Source organism: Corella eumyota, chromosome 5 (genome assembly GCF_963082875.1).
Source record: "Corella eumyota chromosome 5, kaCorEumy4.1, whole genome shotgun sequence".
In the NCBI taxonomy this organism is placed as follows: Eukaryota; Metazoa; Chordata; class Ascidiacea; order Phlebobranchia; family Corellidae; genus Corella; species Corella eumyota.
Window position 1 is genome coordinate 9,385,474 of NC_137494.1, and position 19,065 is coordinate 9,404,538.

At 31.5% G+C, this 19,065-nt stretch overlaps 3 protein-coding genes and 6 non-coding genes across 9 annotated transcripts; 4 read left to right on the plus strand and 5 right to left on the minus strand.

The window, feature by feature from the left end:
* Window positions 1–359: 359 nt before the first annotated feature.
* On the minus strand, window positions 360–432 carry Trnav-uac (transfer RNA valine (anticodon UAC)). The gene has a single exon. It is a non-coding gene; the product is annotated as a tRNA-Val (tRNA).
* A 1,021-nt stretch (window positions 433–1,453) lies between these two features.
* Window positions 1,454–1,526, plus strand: Trnav-cac (transfer RNA valine (anticodon CAC)). The gene has a single exon. It is a non-coding gene; the product is annotated as a tRNA-Val (tRNA).
* A 937-nt stretch (window positions 1,527–2,463) lies between these two features.
* Trnav-cac (transfer RNA valine (anticodon CAC)) lies at window positions 2,464–2,536 on the plus strand. Its single transcript has one exon. It is a non-coding gene; the product is annotated as a tRNA-Val (tRNA).
* Window positions 2,537–3,104: 568 nt separating this feature from the next.
* Window positions 3,105–3,177, minus strand: Trnaf-gaa (transfer RNA phenylalanine (anticodon GAA)). The gene has a single exon. It is a non-coding gene; the product is annotated as a tRNA-Phe (tRNA).
* A 244-nt stretch (window positions 3,178–3,421) lies between these two features.
* On the minus strand, window positions 3,422–3,494 carry Trnav-uac (transfer RNA valine (anticodon UAC)). The gene has a single exon. It is a non-coding gene; the product is annotated as a tRNA-Val (tRNA).
* A 3,430-nt stretch (window positions 3,495–6,924) lies between these two features.
* Trnaf-aaa (transfer RNA phenylalanine (anticodon AAA)) lies at window positions 6,925–6,998 on the minus strand. The gene has a single exon. It is a non-coding gene; the product is annotated as a tRNA-Phe (tRNA).
* Window positions 6,999–9,048: 2,050 nt separating this feature from the next.
* On the minus strand, window positions 9,049–10,240 carry LOC145753454 (uncharacterized). Its single transcript, XM_082569865.1, has 5 exons — window positions 9,989–10,240; window positions 9,821–9,882; window positions 9,743–9,768; window positions 9,552–9,661; window positions 9,049–9,419 (listed from the first exon to the last, which is right to left on the minus strand). The coding sequence occupies exons 1-5, from the start codon at window positions 10,238–10,240 to the stop codon at window positions 9,114–9,116; spliced, it is 756 nt and encodes a 251-aa protein (XP_082425991.1). The 3' UTR covers window positions 9,049–9,113.
* Window positions 10,241–12,712: 2,472 nt separating this feature from the next.
* On the plus strand, window positions 12,713–14,304 carry LOC145752754 (uncharacterized). Its single transcript, XM_082569087.1, has one exon. It carries the CDS (start codon window positions 12,832–12,834, stop codon window positions 14,143–14,145), a length of 1,314 nt encoding a protein of 437 aa, XP_082425213.1. The 5' UTR covers window positions 12,713–12,831; the 3' UTR covers window positions 14,146–14,304.
* Window positions 14,305–16,683: 2,379 nt separating this feature from the next.
* On the plus strand, window positions 16,684–18,958 carry LOC145753034 (uncharacterized). The gene is made up of 7 exons (XM_082569417.1): window positions 16,684–16,873; window positions 17,131–17,257; window positions 17,376–17,527; window positions 17,640–17,819; window positions 18,085–18,217; window positions 18,414–18,510; window positions 18,626–18,958. Exons 1-7 carry the CDS (start codon window positions 16,747–16,749, stop codon window positions 18,755–18,757), a joined length of 948 nt encoding a protein of 315 aa, XP_082425543.1. The 5' UTR covers window positions 16,684–16,746; the 3' UTR covers window positions 18,758–18,958.
* The last annotated feature ends 107 nt before the right edge of the window (window positions 18,959–19,065 follow it).

The window sequence follows — 19,065 nt, forward strand, 5'->3', positions numbered from 1 at the left end:
CCTCACGACACACCCTTGCTGTAATGATAACGCCAATCTATATTAACTTTTCAGGTACTAGTTTCCTCACAAAAATATTGTTGAAACTACTAAGGTATTGTAACCAAATACAGTAACGAATCCACCATTATAATGTTTAGTTTAAAATTGTTATCTATTTCTGGTTGTGTTTACACCTTATTCACGTGCTTACACCTTTGCCGAGTCAAGTTACTTTATAGAAGTCCTTGTAGCCTAGGCCCATCTATCTCTTACACTTGTGCTGTATCAAGTGATTTGCCAGTTTAACGAGCAAAATTTAATCATTTTAATCATCTTCAATTTTATTTAAGTCAAAAAATTTTAATTTTTCCAAAATGTAGTTCCGATGGGGTTTGAACCCATGACCTTTTGCGTGTAATGCAGACGTGATAACCACTACACTACGGAACTCGATGTTCGTTAAATTCGTAGAAGCAAACTGCTTAATAATAGCACAACGTCTTCATCTCTATGCGTATAATTACGATTTGTCTGTATGTCTTTTGTATAATAAGTCGTATCAATATTTTATAGTTATTATCGCAAAAAATTTACATTTAACCGTCCACAAATTTGCATCAGTTGCATTTCAATCAAGTTAAGCCGACAGATCACGTAATAAAAATAACGTTCTATGCTACAAAAACGTTTCTATGCTACAAAAAGCACGTAAATAAGGTGTAAACACAACCAGAAATAGATAACAATTTTAAACTAAACATTATAACGGTGGATTCGTTACTGTATTTGGTTACAATACCTTAGTAGTTTCAACAATATTTTTGTGAGGAAACTAGTACCTGAAAAGTTAATATAGACAGGCGTTATTATTACAGCAAGGGTGTGTCGTGGGGGTCTAGCTCGCATGGTAGAGCGCGCGCTTAGCATACGCGAGGTACCGGGATCGAAGCCCGAATCCTCCATGTTTTATTAAAAAATATCTAATATTTTTATGTATTTTTATTTTGTACAGTAAAAAATTGAAATACCTTGTTAAGTGTACTGAATGTGTTTATAACGTTAATCTTTATCATTTTCCAGTTAGTTAGGTTTCTCACACAAATGATTGTAGACACTACTGAGATACTGTCATTAAATACCGTAAAAAATCAGCTATCTTGTTGTTTACGTTAAAGTTGTTATCTATTTCTAGTCACGTGTTTACACCTGTTGCCATGTTGAGTGGTTTTTTAAAAGTTTTTGTGGCATAGAACGTTATTTTTATTACGTGATTTGTCGGCTTAACTTGATTGAAATGCAACCGATGCAAATTTGTGAACGGTTAAATGTAAATTTTTTGCGATAATAACTATAAAATATTGATACGACTTATTATACAAAAGACATACAGACAAATCGTAATTATACGCATAGAGATGAAGACGTTGTGGTATTATTAACCAGTTTGCTTCTACGAATTTAATGAACATCGAGTTCCGTAGTGTAGTGGTTATCACGTCTGCTTCACACGCAGAAGGTCATGGGTTCAAACCCCATCGGAACTACATTTTAGAAAAATTAAAATTTTTTGACTTAAATAAAATTGAAGATGATTAAAATGATTAAATTTTGCTCGTTAAACTGGCAAATCACTTGATACAGCACAAGTGTAAGAGATAGATGGACCTAGGCTACAAGGACTTCTATAAAGTAACTCGACTCGGCAAAGGTGTAAGCACGTGAATAAGGTGTAAACACAACCAGAAATAGATAACAATTTTAAACTAAACATTATAACGGTGGATTCGTTACTGTATTTGGTTACAATACCTTAGTAATTTCAACAATATTTTTGTGAGGAAACTAGTACCTGAAAAGTTAATATAGATTGGCGTTATCATTACAGCAAGGGTGTGTCGTGGGAGTCTAGCTCACATGGTAGAGCGCGCGCTTAGCATACGCGAGGTACCGGGATCGATTCCCGGATCCTCCATCTTTTATTAAAAAATATCTAATATTTTTATGTATTTTTATTTTGTACAGTAAAAAATTGAAATACCTTGTTAAGTGTACTGAATGTGTTTATAACGTTAATCTTTATCATTTTCCAGTTAATTAGGTTTCTCACACAAATGATTGTAGACACTACTAAGATACTGTCATTAAATACCATAACAAATCAGCTATCTTGTTGTTTACGTTAAAGTTGTTATCTATTTCTAGTCACGTGTTTACACCTGTCGCCATGTTGAGTGTTTTTTTAAAAGTTTTTGTAGCATAGAACGTTATCTTTATTCCGTGATCTGTCGGCTTAACTTGATTGAAATGCAACCGATGCAAATTTGTGGACGGTTAAATGTAAATTTTTCGCGATAATAACTATAAAATATTGATACGCTTTATTATACAAATAACATGCAGACAAATCGTAATTATACGCATAGAGATGAAGACGTTGTGATATTATTAACCAGTTTGCTTCTACGAATTTAATGAACATCGAGTTCCGTAGTGTAGTGGTTATCACGTCTGCTTCACACGCAGAAGGTCATGGGTTCAAACCCCATCGGAACTATATATTAGAAAAATTAAAAATTTTTGACGTAAATAAAATTGAGGTTTTTTTATTTCTTTTTGTTTTTTTTTCTCATTTTTTTAGACCCCCACGACAATACCGATCCATGATCCACGAATTCGATCCCCGACCTTTCTAATGTGACATAGACCATCCATGTTACCATGTTTTGGATCTTAAAATTTAGAAATAATACGGCACTACACCAAGTATTTGCTTTGTTAGGTCGGCTTTTAAGGTTAATTACGGTCCTAATGTAATATTCTTCTTAAAGTTATATAAAACTGATATTGTAATAAGTTAAAATATATAAAAGTTATTCGTTTTATATATTATTATATAAAAATTCAAATTTAATAAACAATTTATGAATAATTAATCTTTTATATATTTAAATAAATTAACAGATCTTTTTCAGATCTTTAGTCTGACTCTCTCCCTTGTGTTATCGAAGCTGATGTTTTTTAACTAAATCTAGCGTTTTTGTATTTCCTTTTCTTTCTAATGCCAAGGACAATAAAGTTGTGTAAATCGCTTAAATATTGATGTTAAAAGTAAAAACAAAACATGCCCCGACCCGGGATTGAAACAGGGACCTTCAGATCTTCAGTCTGACGCTCTCCCAACTGAGCTATCGAGGCTCCTGTAAAAAAACATTGTCTCGCCTTCTTTATTAATTCTCTTTTTGGATAAAAAAAAATTCTTATCTTTTCCAAAACATGGTAACATGGATGGTCTATGTCACATTAGAAAGGTCGGGGATCGAATTCGTGGATCATGGATCGGTATTGTCGTGGGGGTCTAAAAAAATGAGAAAAAAAAACAAAAAGAAATAAAAAAACCTCAATTTTATTTACGTCAAAAATTTTTAATTTTTCTAAAATGTAGTTCCGATGGGGTTTGAACCCATGACCTTCTGCGTGTAAAGCAGACGTGATAACCACTACACTACGGAACTCGATGTTCGTTACATTCGTAGAAGCAAACTGGTTAATAACATCACAACGTCTTCATCTCTATGCGTATAATTACGATTTGTCTGTATGTCTTTTGTATAATAAGTCGTATCAATATTTTATAGTTATTATCGCAAAAAATTACATTTAACTGTCCACAAATTTGCATCGGTTGCATTTCAATCAAGTTAAGCCGACAGATCACGTAATAAAGATAACGTTCTATGCTACAAAAACTTTTAAAAAACCACTTAACATGGCAACAGGTGTAAACACGTAACTAGAAATAGATAACAACTTTAACGTAAACAACAAGATAGCTGATTTTTTACGGTATTTAATGACAGTATCTCAGTAGTGTCTACAATCATTTGTGTGAGAAACCTAAATAACTGGAAAATGATAAAGATTAACGTTATAAACACATTCAGTACACTTAACAAGGTATTTCAATTTTTTACTGTACAAAATAAAAATACATAAAAATATTAGATCTTTTTTAATAAAAGATGGAGGATTCGGGCATCGATCCCAGTACCTCGCGTATGCTAAGCGCGCGCTCTACCATGTGAGCTAGACCCCCACGACAACCCTTGCTGTAATAATAACGCCAATCTATATTAACTTTTCAGGTACTAGTTTCCTCACAAAAATATTGTTGAAACTACTAAGGTATTGTAACCAAATACAGTAACGAATCCACCGTTATAATGTTTAGTTTAAAATTGTTATCTATTTCTGGTTGTGTTTACACCTTATTCACGTGGTTACACCTTTGCCGAGTCGAGTTACTTTATAGAAGTCTTTGTAGCCTAGGCCCATTTATCTCTTACACTTGTACGGTATCAAGTGATCTGCCAGTTTAACGAGCAAAATTTAATTATTTTAATCATCTTCAATTTTAATTAAGTCAAAAATTTTTAATTTTTCTAAAATATAGTTCCGATGGGGTTTGAACCCATGACCTTCTGCGTGTGAAGCAGACGTGATAAACGTGTGATTCTGAAGCAAACGTGTAATTCTGCGTGTGAAGCAGTAATCTGCCAGTTTAACGAGATTAAAATGCCACTCTGAGAGTTTTTAGAATTTAATTTTTATTTATTTGAGATTGTATTTTTATAGTTAAAATTAGCACCAAAAATTTAGTTCTGTTAGAGTTCGATCCACGACCCTTATATAGTGTGAAATAGACCGACCATGTCACCAGGTTTTGGATCTTAAAATTTGAAAATAATACGGCACTATACCAACTATTTGCGTTGTTAGGTCGGCTTTTAAGGTTAATTACGGTCCAAATGCAATAATCTTTTTAAAGGTAATTCGTTTTTTTATATTATTTTATAAAAATTTAAATTTACTTAAACAATTTATGAATAATTATTCTTTTATATATTTAAATAACTTAACAGATCTTTTTCAGATCAATTTTTAGAAAAGGTAACAAGATTCTAGACAAAAACATAATATGCACCGACCCGGGATTTAACCAGGACTTCAGATCTTCAGTCTGGCGCTCTCCCAACTGAGCTATCGAGGCCCTTGATTAAGTAATGTCTTTCCTTCTTAATTAATTCCTTTTTTGAGTACAAAAACCAAAAAAAAATCCGAAATCAATCTTAGCGATAGACCCATGCATTATTTGTGTAAGAAAATATTTTTAAAATGGATGGCCAGTACGGGGATAGAACCCTCGACATTCGCATTATTAGCACGACGGTCTAACCAAGTGAGCTAACCGGCCAGACGACATCTAACCTATTTACAAGTTGTAAATAATTTGGATCGATTCCATTGTTACAGAAAAAATGATGATTCCACTTTGTGCACGCAAGAGGCCATGGGTTTAAACTCCATCTAAAACTAGACCGTTTTTATCGCTATAATCACATGAAATTCACCTAACCAAAATCAACTTTAAAGTAGTTTTCCATATGTTGTTACTAAATGCAATGTTAATTAAATGGGGTGTGGCTCACATGATAGAACGCGCACTTAGCATGCGCGAGATACCTGGATCGATTCCCGGGTCCTCCAATAATTTTTTGCAAAAAATATCAAATTCCTTTTATGACATTTGGGACGTTTTTAAATCACCCCTAAAAACTTATTTAAAAAAGAAAATATTGAGCATAGTGCGCTATTATTTCTAACTGTCAGGTCCAAAACCCTATGACATGACCGGTCGTATATACCACACTGCATGTTTTTATAAGTTACACGTTTATTTATTGAAGATTGTGTTTTTATTATTAAAGTTAGCAAAAAAATATAGTTTCGATGAGGCTCGCACAAACACGTGATAGCTCACGTGGAAGGCCCGTGCTTAGCATGCGCGAGGTACAAGGTTCGATTCCCGGATTTTTATTATTTTAAGTTAAATATTACCTAATTTATAAAAAAAAGGCAACGTTCTAAAATTAAACTTTATAAAAATTTAGTTTTGATAGGGCCTAAACCACGACCTTCTGCGTGTTAGGCAGACGTAATAACCACTACACTACGAAACTAGCTGATTGGATACGTCAGTAAAACTACATGGAGCAACGTCGAATAATACTCTGAGACACACCTGTTGTTTATACAAAAAAAGATAGGTAAAAATAGTCATACGTGTAATTTCACCAAATTTCGTTGTAATTACTTCAAAAAATAGGCCATGTAGATATTATTTACGAGATTAATGCTGTTCAATATTAAACAATCAAAATTATTTCCGATGGGGTTCGAAGCCATGACCTTTTGCGTGTGAAGCAGACGTGATAACCACTACACTACAAAACTGTTCAAAACTCAAACCATTCATGAAATAAAGTATATTACTTACTAAACACCAATATAGAAAAGGATGTAAAAATATCAAAATAAAATCAAGTTTAAGTTTCTGTACTGGAAATAATTTAAATATGTTAGTTATGTTCATCTTAAGTAGTAATATTTATGCAGTGGATTTTTATAAACAAATTAAAAAAATAAACATAATAACGTATATATACGTAGCATAGTTTCATAAAGAAATGTATTTGCAATCGTGCCTAAATCTTAAAGATCTAACTAGCAAGCGTTCACATATCATTTTATGTTAAATCTAAATTTAAAAATCTAAAATTTTGTCTGTTCAATTTATTTTTAATGGAAAGCCTACCCCAGGCTTCCCATCCCTAATTAAGCAAAAAACTTACTACATGCAATGTTTAGAAAAGGTAACAAGATTCTAGACAAAAACATAATATGCACCGACCCGGGATTTAACCAGGACTTCAGATCTTCAGTCTGACGCTCTCTCAACTGAGCTATCGAGGTCCTTGATCCAGTAATGTCTTTCCTTCTTAATTAATTCCTTTTTTGAGTACGAAAACCCAAAAAAATTTCCGAAATTAATTTTTAGCGGTAGATCCATGCGTTATTTGTGTAAGAAAATATTTTTAAAATAGTTGGCCAGTACGGGGATCGAACCCTCGACATTCGCGTTTTTAGCACGACGCTCTAACCAACTGAACTAACCGGCCAGACGTCTTCTAACCTATTTACAAGTTGTAAATAATTTGGATCGATTCCAGTTTTACAGAAAAAATGACGATTCCACTTTCTGCACGCAAGAGGCCATGGGTTTAAACTCCATCCAAAACTAGACCGTTATAAAAATTATCGCTATAATCACATCAAATTCACTTAACCAAAATCAACTTTAAAGTAGTTTTCCATATGTTGTTACTAAATGCAATGGTAATTAAATGGGGTGTGGCTCACATGATAGAGCGCGCACTTAGCATGCGCGAGATACCGGGACCGATGCCCGGGTCCTGCAATAATTTTTTGCAAAAAATATCAAATTCCTTTTATGACATTTGGGACGTTTTTAAATCACCCCTAAAAATTTATTTAAAAAAGAAAATATTGAGCATAATGCGCTCTTATTTCTAACTGTCAGGTCCAAAACCCTATGACATGACCGGTCGTATATACCACACTGCAGCTCACGTGGAAGGCCCGTGCTTAGCATGGGCGAGGTACAAGGTTCGATTCCCAGATTTTTCATTATTTTAAGTTAAATATTACCTAATTTATAAAAATAAACGGCAACGTTCTAAAAATAAACGTTCTAAAAATAAACTTTATAAAAATTTAGTTTTGATTGGGCCTAAACCACGACCTTCTGCGTGTTAGGCAGACGTTATAACCACGTCAGTAAAACTACATGAAGCAACGTCGAATAATACTCTGAGAAACCTGTTGTTTATACAAAAAAGATAGGTAAAAATAGTCATACGTGTAATTTCACCAAATTTCGCTGTTATTACTTTAAAAAATAGGCCATGTAGATATTATTTACGAGATTAATGTTGTTCAATATTAAACAACTAAAATTATTTCCGATGGGGTTCGAAGCCATGACCTTTTGCGTGTGAAGCAGACGTGATAACCAATACACTACAGAACTATTGAAAAGCAACCCTCCAAACCCTTAAACTTGTGAAATTCTTAAGTTTTTTAAATTAACTCAAATCATACGTGAAAAATATATTACTTAACTAAACACTAATATAAATAAGATATATAAAAATCAAAATAAAATCAAACTTACGTTTTTGTACTAAAATTAATTTAAAGAGATGGTTCGTTCGAAGAGTTTCTTTTTTAATTATGCTGTAATTTTTCCAACTTGCACGAGAATGCCACTTTTTTAAAAATTGGTCAAGTAATTTTTAGGATATCGGGATTTAAACCTAAATATTGTAAATAGGGAAAATCCCTACGCTCGCGAGTCACGTGACACACGTCATCGTCGTAAGATTATAGAGGAAAGCAGATAGAGAAATTTTCTTATTTTGTACTTTCTGAGCTGTTTGTTGTAATTTTTTTTAAAAAATTTGCAGACAGGGAGGTAGGGAAGCACTAAAAAAAGTCGAGGAGGGGCAAACCAGGAAAGTTTTTTGCAGTCATTTTTATTAAGCAGCGGAAGTTGTTAGTGCTAAATGGCATTAAAAAAGCTATGACAATTTCTGCTTTTTACTAAAAATGACAGCAAAATTCCTTTTTAAGGCCTCCCTTTTTAGCTCTTCCCTTATTTTAGGGCTTACACCCCCTCCTTGTCTTCCCTTTACCCCCTCCTTTTAGTATTGGAATAATTTGCCTTAACTTTAAATGGTTTTAAAGTCATTAATACAACGTTAAAAAAAATATAAACAAGGTTTATTTAATAAATAAAATATAGTTAAAATTATATAAATATTTTTAATAAAAACTTTATAAATACATAATGTTATGCATCAACTTTCATTAATAAGAATATTACAAAAATAAATAAATTAATTATTTTTAGCTTTGACACTAAACAAGAGGGTTTTGTCTTTCCCTCACAATTAGCTTTATCATAATTAAACAACAATTTCACAACATAATAAATTTAAAGTTTAACAATATCAATCTTCAAATTCTAATAAATAAATAAGAATTCGATTGAATTTACAAAAAAAAAACTAATTTTTTAGTTAAAGGCATTTTTAAGCAATTTTATTTATGTTTTTGTTTGCAAAATAAAAAATAGACCTATGGGGCTTAAACCTATTTATTTTAGAATATAAAATTAAAAAAATTAAAACAATTATGGTACAACAATAAAATCATAATCCCGCTTTGACAAAACCAAAAAAATTGTTATAGCCCGATTCAAACCATGTAGAGGGAGGAGATTTAATTAACTTGTAGCTGCCATATGACAACAATAAAAATGCAAGACCTGCGCCTAACATGGCTTCACGCTGTATTCTGATAAATACAGGATTGATTTTCATAAACTCTTCAATAATATTTCCCCTCACATTCTTGTGAGGAAATGGGGTAGATGGCACTTCAACTTCAAGAAACTTACATAAAGGTTCCCATCCTTCTGCAACATTGTACACCAACAATTTGTCTTTAGGAGCATTCTGTATTGCAAAATTAGTTTTTACCCTACTATCTTCGATATTAAAGACATTATTGTTATTTAATCAAAGAACCACAAAACAACAGGAAAGGTTATTGTAACAATTGAACACGGAAATGTAAACCATATTTACCTTAATGACATTAGCGCAGTGACGCCTGTACTTCATTTTAAGAACCATTTCATTAACTACAGGAGTTCCAAAGAGACCAGGATCATTGTAATAGCCAAAAACTGTGGTCCCTTTATTAAATATAAAATGTTCGTTTAAATTTAACTAATTTTGATTGTAAACTATATTTGTATATAAATGAAAATTCTTACACGTAAGAACACCAAAATTTCTAAAGCTCCAAAACATCGGTGAAAAATAGTAATTTTAATTTAGGTGATTCATTGTGCAGAACTTGACGTTTCAAACTTTCATACCAAACCTCTTCATTTTTTCTTTGGGTAAGAATAATCTAAGGAGAAACAAATAACTAAGTAATCATTCTATAAAATGTAAATGTGCTATTTAAGGTTAACTAAAAAAAAGTAAAATCAACCTAAATCATAACTGGTAATTACCTTGGAATCTGGAAATGCTTTATGTATTTCATCCCAGAAAAAACAACCAGGAACATCTGTCACTGCATCAACGTCTTTAAACATATTCCGAAAATCTTCAGTTGTTCCACCTGTTGTCAAAATTTTAGACCATTCGTTGTTATAATACTGAAAGTTTTCAGTGTAATCATACACATTAAGGTTGAGTTCGCGTAATGCGGTACACATAGATTTTGTGCCAGTTTTTGGAAAACCAGCAACAATAACCTTCATGACTTTAGTTTAGTTAAAACCACTGTTGAAAAAATGATTTGCTAAATTTAAATTTTTTTACAAAAAAATTATTTACTAATTAACCTTTATTATTTTAACTATGTATTGCACGCTTGTGCTATGTCTTAAAGCGTTTTTGAAATAGATCAATTATTCTCAGTCCGGTCTGCCGGTGGATTAATTATCTAACACAATCTGACAATGCAGTTTTTCGTTTAAACTATCATGTCAACTGCCACAGAGCCAATCTCCCCTTTCAGCCTCATATATCAATATTTGTTCAACTCAGTACACAAACAGAAAAACCCTGCCATAAAGTAGTTCAAAGATATTTTTTCCTAGTTTGTGATAGAAAGTCAGAAAGTACAAAGATCCGTTGTGTACTTTGTTTACTTTGTTACGCATGATTTACGTCACGGTTCGCTTGTTTTTTACGCTGTTTCCCAAAGCAATGTTTCTGCGATAAATTAATAAATATTAGCACACAATCATTTAATATATTGTATAGGTTTTAATAAATCTAAATTAAAAAATACAAGGTTTTTTTAATCTTTGTTTATGCATGGATTTTAAAAATTGTAAATATCTGGTTAGTATGTTCAGCATTCAACCTTAAGAAAATAAAATTCACTTTTTGGAAGCTCGGTGATTCGGAGGTCGGGCTATTGGGCACAATGATATATAATAAACATTAAATATATATCTTGTACAATGTCTTAACAATGATCGTATATATACCACGATTGTTGGTCTAAATAAGTCAGTTTTATATCTGCAACTTGTTCCAATGGGGTATTGTGACGTCACAATTAAAGTTGCTTGAAAATTAGAAAATGGAAATTAAAGGAATGAAAAATAAAGAAACGGAAAATGAAGGAACGAAAAATGATAGAACCGGAAAATAAAGGAACGGAAAATTAAGAAACGGAAATTGAAGGAACCGGAAAGTGAAGGAACAAAAAATGATTTTTTTTTAACTTTTTTTATTAGAATATTAATAATGCCAGAAAAATTATGGGTTTATGGTGACATTTAAATAGTTAATTAACTATTAACATTCAAGTGAGATACTTGATTAACTAGACAATTAATAAAGGTTGTTGTTATAATCACATCAAGTGCCCTTAAAATATATCAACATTAAAGTATTTTTTTTCATATGCTGTACTAAATGCAATCGTGTTGTCGTGGGGGTCTAGCTCACATGGTAGAGCGCGCGCTTAGCATGCGCGAGGTACCGGGATCGATGCCCGGGTCCTCCATTTCGTTTTTAATAAATTTACGCAAACAGATCTAATTTATTTTTTGCCAATTATCTTCCACTTCACGTTAGAATTTGAAATTTGTCAGTTCATTAAATAACTTTGCAGGCAATTATTTTATAAACTGTTCAACTTCCGTTTTTTTAGTTCAAAATTGAAATTACAAAAATACCTAATAGGCTAACCTTTTTTTAATTTTTATATATAAATCTAGACAGTATATTTTTTTATGTTTAAAACAAGCCTAATAATATGATATATTTTCGATATACCTTTTTTACATTTTACAAAGCTACACTATTAAAACTGTCAATTTCACATTGATATTGATTTTAATTACGCTAAAACGTGAAACTATTTTGCTGCAAACATGACAGAAAAAACGATTCGTTTAATCGACTTATTAAGGACTGGCGTAATCTAGGTATTTCTTACGATTCGAAATTTCCCGTGTTGCAAAATGGTTGTGGTAAAAAGCACTTTGTAGTTGACATTTGGAAATCTGAAAAGATCGTGTAACGAACAACTGATTGTTTTTTTGCCGAGTTTACATACTAAATTTATAACAAAATGAGAAAGTCACATAGTCCACGAAATTTTTACCAGAGGTCCTTAAAATTTAAAGGATACCTTTAATAAACAATGTAACAAGTGTGTTTTTTTTAATCAATTTGTTTATTTTTTTACAATGTTTTGTTAATTTATTTTAAATGCCCATAACAGCAACGTTATCAAATTTAATTAATTAGATTTAATCAATTTTTTAAAAACATGCTAAATCCAAAATTAATGTCGCTAAATTCTGACATTACCTTATCTTGTAAACAACAGGCATTAAAATAGCATTTCTTAATCTCGGGCGGTATGTGTATATGCGAAATAGTAAGATAGATTAAATAAATCTATGCGTTGTATTGACATCAAAACAATGTAGAGACACGACGTGAAAAATAACTTTATTACTATTTTTATATTTTTAATAAACCTTTAATATTTTAATTTTTTTTGTGTAAAATTAAATATTAAAAAAATCGATTAGTTATACTATTTTATAAAAAAGGTCCATTGATACGATTTAAATGTTGTCATATTTCCAAACCCGCGTGTTTATTTTCTTTTTTCAAACACTGCTTTCTTAGAATAAGTCCAATTAAGTTGGGTTTATAAAAGCCGTGTTGATTAACCAACAGACATAAGATTATTACCTGGCGGGCTGCGAAGGTTAAAACAGTTAAACATAGAAAGCTTTTAGCTGAAAATCGGTGAATGCTTTTTACAAAACAAAACAATTATTTATAAACTATTAAAAAGTTTGGGCTTTAGAAAAAAATGAAAAGCGTTATTTTTTATTGGTTCGGAATTTTAGTTTTTGCATTCAATCCACTGTCGAGTAGAAGTGTTCCAATACCAGTACAGGAGTTCGACTTTATTACAAACACGAACGAGTTTTATGAAGACGCCGAGATTCGTCCGTTTGTTTACTACGGAGATGCGTTTTATATGAACTACACCGAGCCTGACTTTCATCATAATACCGGACTTCCCGTTCAACATTGTCCTTCTATGGAACCAATTTCGTTTGTGAATTACGGCGGTGGCACATGTCCAAGAGGGTGGTCGAATATAGATGAAGTCACCAACTGTTCAATTCCCGACACTTCATCGCTGCTACCCTGTAATACATTTTATCCTGGAACTTCCAACACAACCTTTTCGACCACAACTCGAGTATCTTGTTATAACTTAAACCTCGAATGCTTGGGGGATGTTGTTTTTCCGGGAAACACTCAGGTCCTTGCTATACGCAACAATCAACTAACAGACTCAAATGAGCTTAAGGAAATGTTAAGTTATCTTAAGGAAGTAACAGTTATTGATGCTGGGTTTAACTCATTTACTAAATTTTCCAATAGTATGTTTGAGCACAATCCTAATTTATTGTCAGTAAACTTTGATTACAATAACATTCGATACGTATCGTCGTTTACATTTTACGATAACCAGGAGCTCAAAGTTGTTTCGTTTGTCGGAAACGGAATGACACTTTTAAACGGAAACATTTTCTTCGAGAATCCATTGCTCATCGAGGTCAACTTCAGCAAAAACAACATAACGTTTGTTCCGGTAGGATTTTTTATGAATAACCAAAAATTGAAGATTGTCAGCTTTGCGTCGAATAAAATTTCAGAAATTTCATCAAGCATGTTTATGAACTCATTAGGCTTAGAGACACTCGATCTTAGCAAAAATCGCATCGAATATATCTCCGAAGAATTTTTGCTAAATCTTCGATTCTTAAAAGACTTAAACATAGCGGACAATCAAGTTCAGTCTTTACCAAGGGCCTGGTTAAGTTACAGTACGGGGCTTCGATTTCTTGATATATCAAACAATCCAATACATAATATTCCACCAATATTTTTGATAAATAACCCTTCCGTACAACTAGTTGGTTTGTGGAAAAACACTTCCCCGTATCGGAATTTGTTCAACCCTTGGAACAATGCGCACCATTTTCTGGTTTCAAAGACAACAAACAATTTTTCAGGGAAAGGTAGCTCCATCGTTAGCAACCAAACGACCATAAACGTTGAAGGTCAGCCGCTGGTTAAAAAAAGCTCTGGTGTTGGGCTGTTCTGGTGAAAACCCAAGTAAAAATTTTACTGTGTGTTTTTACAATGTTATACTTTGCTTGTATGATAGATGTACATTGTAAATACAATTTGTCGTTTTCTTAAATAAAATCAAAAAATGAAATTCAATTTTACAACAGTTTGTAACGTGTTTTTAGCAATTACTGGTAGTGCCTAAAACTAATATTATTTTGTAATAAATTTGTTGAACAAAAAAATATACCAAAATATTTAATAAATCACAATAAATTTGCCAAACAAAATCGTTATATAATAATGGTAAATATGATTTTTATTGTGTACACCAAAAAAAAACAGTTTAAACAATCGTTAGAGTCAAAAAAACAAAAACTTAGAAAAAAATACAGACTTGAGCAATAAATACCAAAGCCATATAAGGCAGATTATGATATTTTCGACACTTTTGAGTAATTAATTTTACGATCAATATCTTTAGCTTTTTTAATAAACGATATAATTTTTTGTTGATATAACAAAACTTTTAAATACTGCCGATGGCAAATTTGCAATTATACAAAAATATCACCTTTACCTCAATGACGCAGAAAATAGAGAGTGTCCAGGTCGTAATTAAATAGTACTTTGGTGTCACTTTTGGCTTAACATTCGATCACGATATTACATTTAATTGTAATGCATTATTTTTAAATCAATATTTAAGCAGTCAAGCACTTGGATATAATAAAAGATTTGTCACGTGTGAATTTCCGACCTAATCTGTCCTCTTAATCTTTAAATTGTTGTACCGTAGGCCACGATTACGGGAAGGCTTAACATCTTAAGCGATTTGCACTTCAAATTTTGTATCCTAATCAGCAGTTAGGGTTTGGCCGTCGTGGTATAAACATAACTGTAAGAAGAGATTGTTTTTAAATCCTAAATGCTAGTCGTCTACGTGTCAAAAACCTGTCGGCTTCGGCGGGGTCTCATTTAAACAGATGTTGCTAAATACAGTCGGATAAACTCAATATAACAATCAAAAAGTCAGAAAACAACCAACTTTGATGATTTAATATCACGTTAGCAAGCCAGATGTGGTTTGACCGTGCTTCCTTAAACGACGTTTTAACTTTTTTCTTAAAATTTTGCCTTACAATGCTTTTCCTCCTATGTCCATTACGAACAACATGTGATTTGTATATGTGAACTTATCTTATGGTTTAATACTTGTATATATTTATTGCTAGGAACATAAACATATAGCCTAAGATTTCGCAAGGCTTCACTGTGTTTATTTGTAATGTTCAACAAGCGTACATAAAACTTCACACTAAACTTGTAAAGCGTAATGAGATTAGTGGTCACAACAATACGAAAACAAATATATACACATGACTTTGAAGCACATTCTTCTAATGACATAGGGTAAGTAAATTTAGTTTGAAAAAACATACAGCGTGTTTGTAGTTGCGTTTTGCATTGTAGAGTACCTACCAAATGAAAGTAATACAAATATTTGGACTGAATTGTGTTAAGTTGTGTAAATAAAACTATTTTAAGGACTTTAGATGTGTATTTTTCTAAGTTAAAGTTTGCCACTATAATATCAGTAAAGTCAGGTCGAAAAATAAGCGAAATGTACTCGTACACCACGTTAGTTTGCTGAAAAAACTGTAGGGCAACCACATAATGGTGTATTATTATGTAGTTTTATATGTGCTGTGTTTAAACCATTCAAATTTTATTCCACAGCATCAAAATATGATGCTTTTAGAACCGTTGTGCCGGTTTGGGAACTTTAAAAAGTAACTGCTGACAGCACTTCAGTAAAACCTGAAGATTAAGGACCCTAAGTACCTCATTAACGTTTATAGTTACGCGAAGATACATTTTAATCGTGTCTGTTACCTCAACAAAGGCACAGACAACCACAGTAGCAAGAGCACAAAACTATTTTTGTAACAATAGATACAGCGCCGTCCTATCAACCTTCGCCGGTGTATGCGAAATAGTGTTTGAGTAATATAATACATTGTGTTACTTTTATAATTTAAAGAGACCATAAAGACAAAAACCTTTAATTTTGTTGTTGGAAACAACTTAGGAGAATAATTAAAATGCTTGAACAAGAATATTAGCACTTACGAATATAGAATTAATCAAGGAATAATTAATAAAGGTTAAGATCGCGTGCATTGATTCAGTTGGGCAAAAACTGCTAGGTTTTAAAACAATTTTATAACGTTTAGCCTTTGTTTTTACCTTTGTATATTAACTTGTATAACGTGTTGTTAGTTTTATGTTTTGTAAATACAGCTAACACGACAAAATGTCACTTTTCATTTTAATTATTACGAAAAGAATAAAAAGACTTTTTTTAAACAAAAGCTTGTGTTTCTGCTGAACTCGATTTTTTAAACGAAAACATTTAAATGTTTTTCTTGGTCCTTTAGCTAAAATATTTGACACGCTGTTTTGACTTTATTCAAAGGTTTAGGTTTACTATAACACGTAGGTGTGTTTTATCAGAGGCCAGCACGATAAAAAATAGATAACTTAAATGTACCGACTGTTTTGTTTAGGATTGTATATTATGTTACATCGTTAAAGGTTAGTTTGTTAGTTTTTTTGTGAAAAATAAGAAGACGATATGAAGCAACTGGATCATGAAGATCTTGTGCGGTGGAGAACTTACGTCGGTTTACCAAGATTGAGTCCTCACGTTACGAAAGCTGCGAAACGTATCAGCGAAAATCAAACTCCAGGCTTTAATGAAGGTAAACTTGTATTGTAGATGGTTTACTTTTAACGTGTTGCTCAAGTAAGGCATGTATTACATAACAAAAAAACCTTTGATTAAATGAACATTGAAAATGACAAGTTTTTTTCACAAGCGTTTATTTAGAGAAATGGTTTACATTATTACATATATATATTGACCTTATTAAATACAAATCGTCATTTGTAAAGGATAAGAAATAAAAAAAGATTCTTTTTGATATTTTGTTTAACAACAATACAATATTGTTGTTAGATTCTTTTGATATAAACCAACAATTGGTAAACAAAACAAAGTCATCCACACAAGTTAAATATCAGCAAGTTCAAAAACATAATCGTCCTTTCTCAGCGGTTCATCCTAGCAAAGTTCCCTTTCGACAGTGAGTTTTATTCGTATTTTTAATGGTTAAATTTCTTACAACTAGTATATTTAAGTAGTTTATGTAAATTTTAAGTTGTGTACTAATATCTTATTTTAAAACTCTTTATCTACTTTAGATCGAAACAAACCAAACCAAAACGCGTCTGTTCAGCCCCACCTACTGTAAACGGTTACACAGTTTATCAACAAAGAAAACCGCAAGCAAAACAAATGCCGACAGGCTTGGCGCATAAGATTGAAGACTGGGCCAACACGGCAAGTAATTATGGTAAGTTTATTAATATAAAACATTGTAGGATAACTACTATGTCGCTAACCGTATGAGTTTTTATTTTTGTGAGCATTATTCTGGTGATAAATTGTTAATACTTACGCTACAGACAAAGAAGTGGTGTTTAATATGCTGAAGAAAATTCAACCAAACCAAAATATCCCAGCTTCACCAAATAATGAAGGATATTTCCGTAATGTTGTTTCACCCTTTTCGGATTACCAACCTTCTAAGGCCAAACCTTCTATTCAGAGAAAAACCCATTCTTCGCCGGAAAAGTCAATGGCCGGTAAAAAAACAGTATAACGTATACAAATCATCACTTTCCGATTATGCAGTTGTTTTTTATCAACAAATAAAAAATTAAACAAACAAAAAATATAAATTGGTTTTATCGAAATTATAAATTCGTTTTATCGAAAATTTTATACCCTCATAATTTTAAAATACAAATTCATTTATAAGAATTTGCTTTTTAAAATAACTCTCTTTTATTTACTAATTAATTTAACCTTTTATGGAATTTCTAACCTAATTTTTTTTTATTTTTTTAGGACTACTCCCATCAAGTATTCAAAAACCAGTAAGGGATCAAAGGGTTTATCGATTAATGGGCCAAGATCACAGACTTAAAATCACTCCGCGTGAAGAAAGACAAATAAACTCGTACATGGATCAACAAACACAGTATTGCAATATTTTTTACGAATTTTTAGCTCCATGCAATCTTTTAACTATATTAAAATAATAATATTGTTTTAGAAAAAAAATTAAACAAGGATGGTGCTACGAAGTGACCTTTAGCAAACATTTTCTCCCATTTTGTGACTCAAAATTTAGCAACTACAATTATTTAAACTAAACTTTTTTTTCAATATTCCAGGCGTGTAACTATTCCTCTACAAAAAAGTTATCAAAAACATACAGTTCCGATATGTAGCTATCTTTTAAAAAGAGGTTCTCAAAGTCAAGATTATCAAGTAAGCTAAGTCTTAAAAAATTGGATAAAAGATGCATATTTTTACAAAAGTAAATATTCTTTTGTTTTTCGGTCTTGTAATATAAAAAAAAAATTATAGTTTTTGTCCGTTTTAGTGTAAGGTAAGCTTTTTTCAATCTGTGAGATCACCATTCAAGAATCATTTTGTCATACATCCTGATTTTACATCCGAGGGACTTTCCAATAGAAAACTCGTCAGTCACAACCTCACACATTTTAAATATTAGACTTGTTTTAATTGTGTAAGCTGTATTAAATTTGCTTTGTTATTTGTTCTTTCTTATTAAATTTAGTATTATATTTGTTTTTATATTTGTTTAATATTTGTTTTTTTGTATTTTGTTTTTAAAAATATTGATAAACTGCACTTTAGATTGCTATAAATCAGTATAAGAAAAATTAATTACCTGTTTTAGCAATAAAAAAAAGCCTATTAAAAAATAGAGTTGTAAAATTTGTATTTAATACTAAATTTACAATTTATTTTGTAAAACAGTTATTTACTACCAGTCCGTTTCGTTTGTAAAATATTAAA

Bases quoted from the DNA above. Each gene is read 5' to 3' on its own strand.
- LOC145752754 (XM_082569087.1), top strand. From the start codon at position 12,832: ATGAAAAGCGTTATTTTTTATTGGTTCGGAATTTTAGTTTTTGCATTC.
- LOC145753454 (XM_082569865.1), bottom strand. From the start codon at position 10,240: ATGAAGGTTATTGTTGCTGGTTTTCCAAAAACTGGCACAAAATCTATG. The intron at 9,883-9,988 runs GTAATTACCAGT...GTTTCTCCTTAG, and splicing joins AAGCATTTCCAGATTCCAAG to ATTATTCTTACCCAAAGAAA. The intron at 9,420-9,551 runs GTAAATATGGTT...TTTGCAATACAG, and splicing joins ACTGCGCTAATGTCATTAAG to AATGCTCCTAAAGACAAATT.
- LOC145753034 (XM_082569417.1), top strand. From the start codon at position 16,747: ATGAAGCAACTGGATCATGAAGATCTTGTGCGGTGGAGAACTTACGTC. The intron at 16,874-17,130 runs GTAAACTTGTAT...TATTGTTGTTAG, and splicing joins AACTCCAGGCTTTAATGAAG to ATTCTTTTGATATAAACCAA. The intron at 17,820-18,084 runs GTAAAAAAACAG...TTATTTTTTTAG, and splicing joins GCCGGAAAAGTCAATGGCCG to GACTACTCCCATCAAGTATT.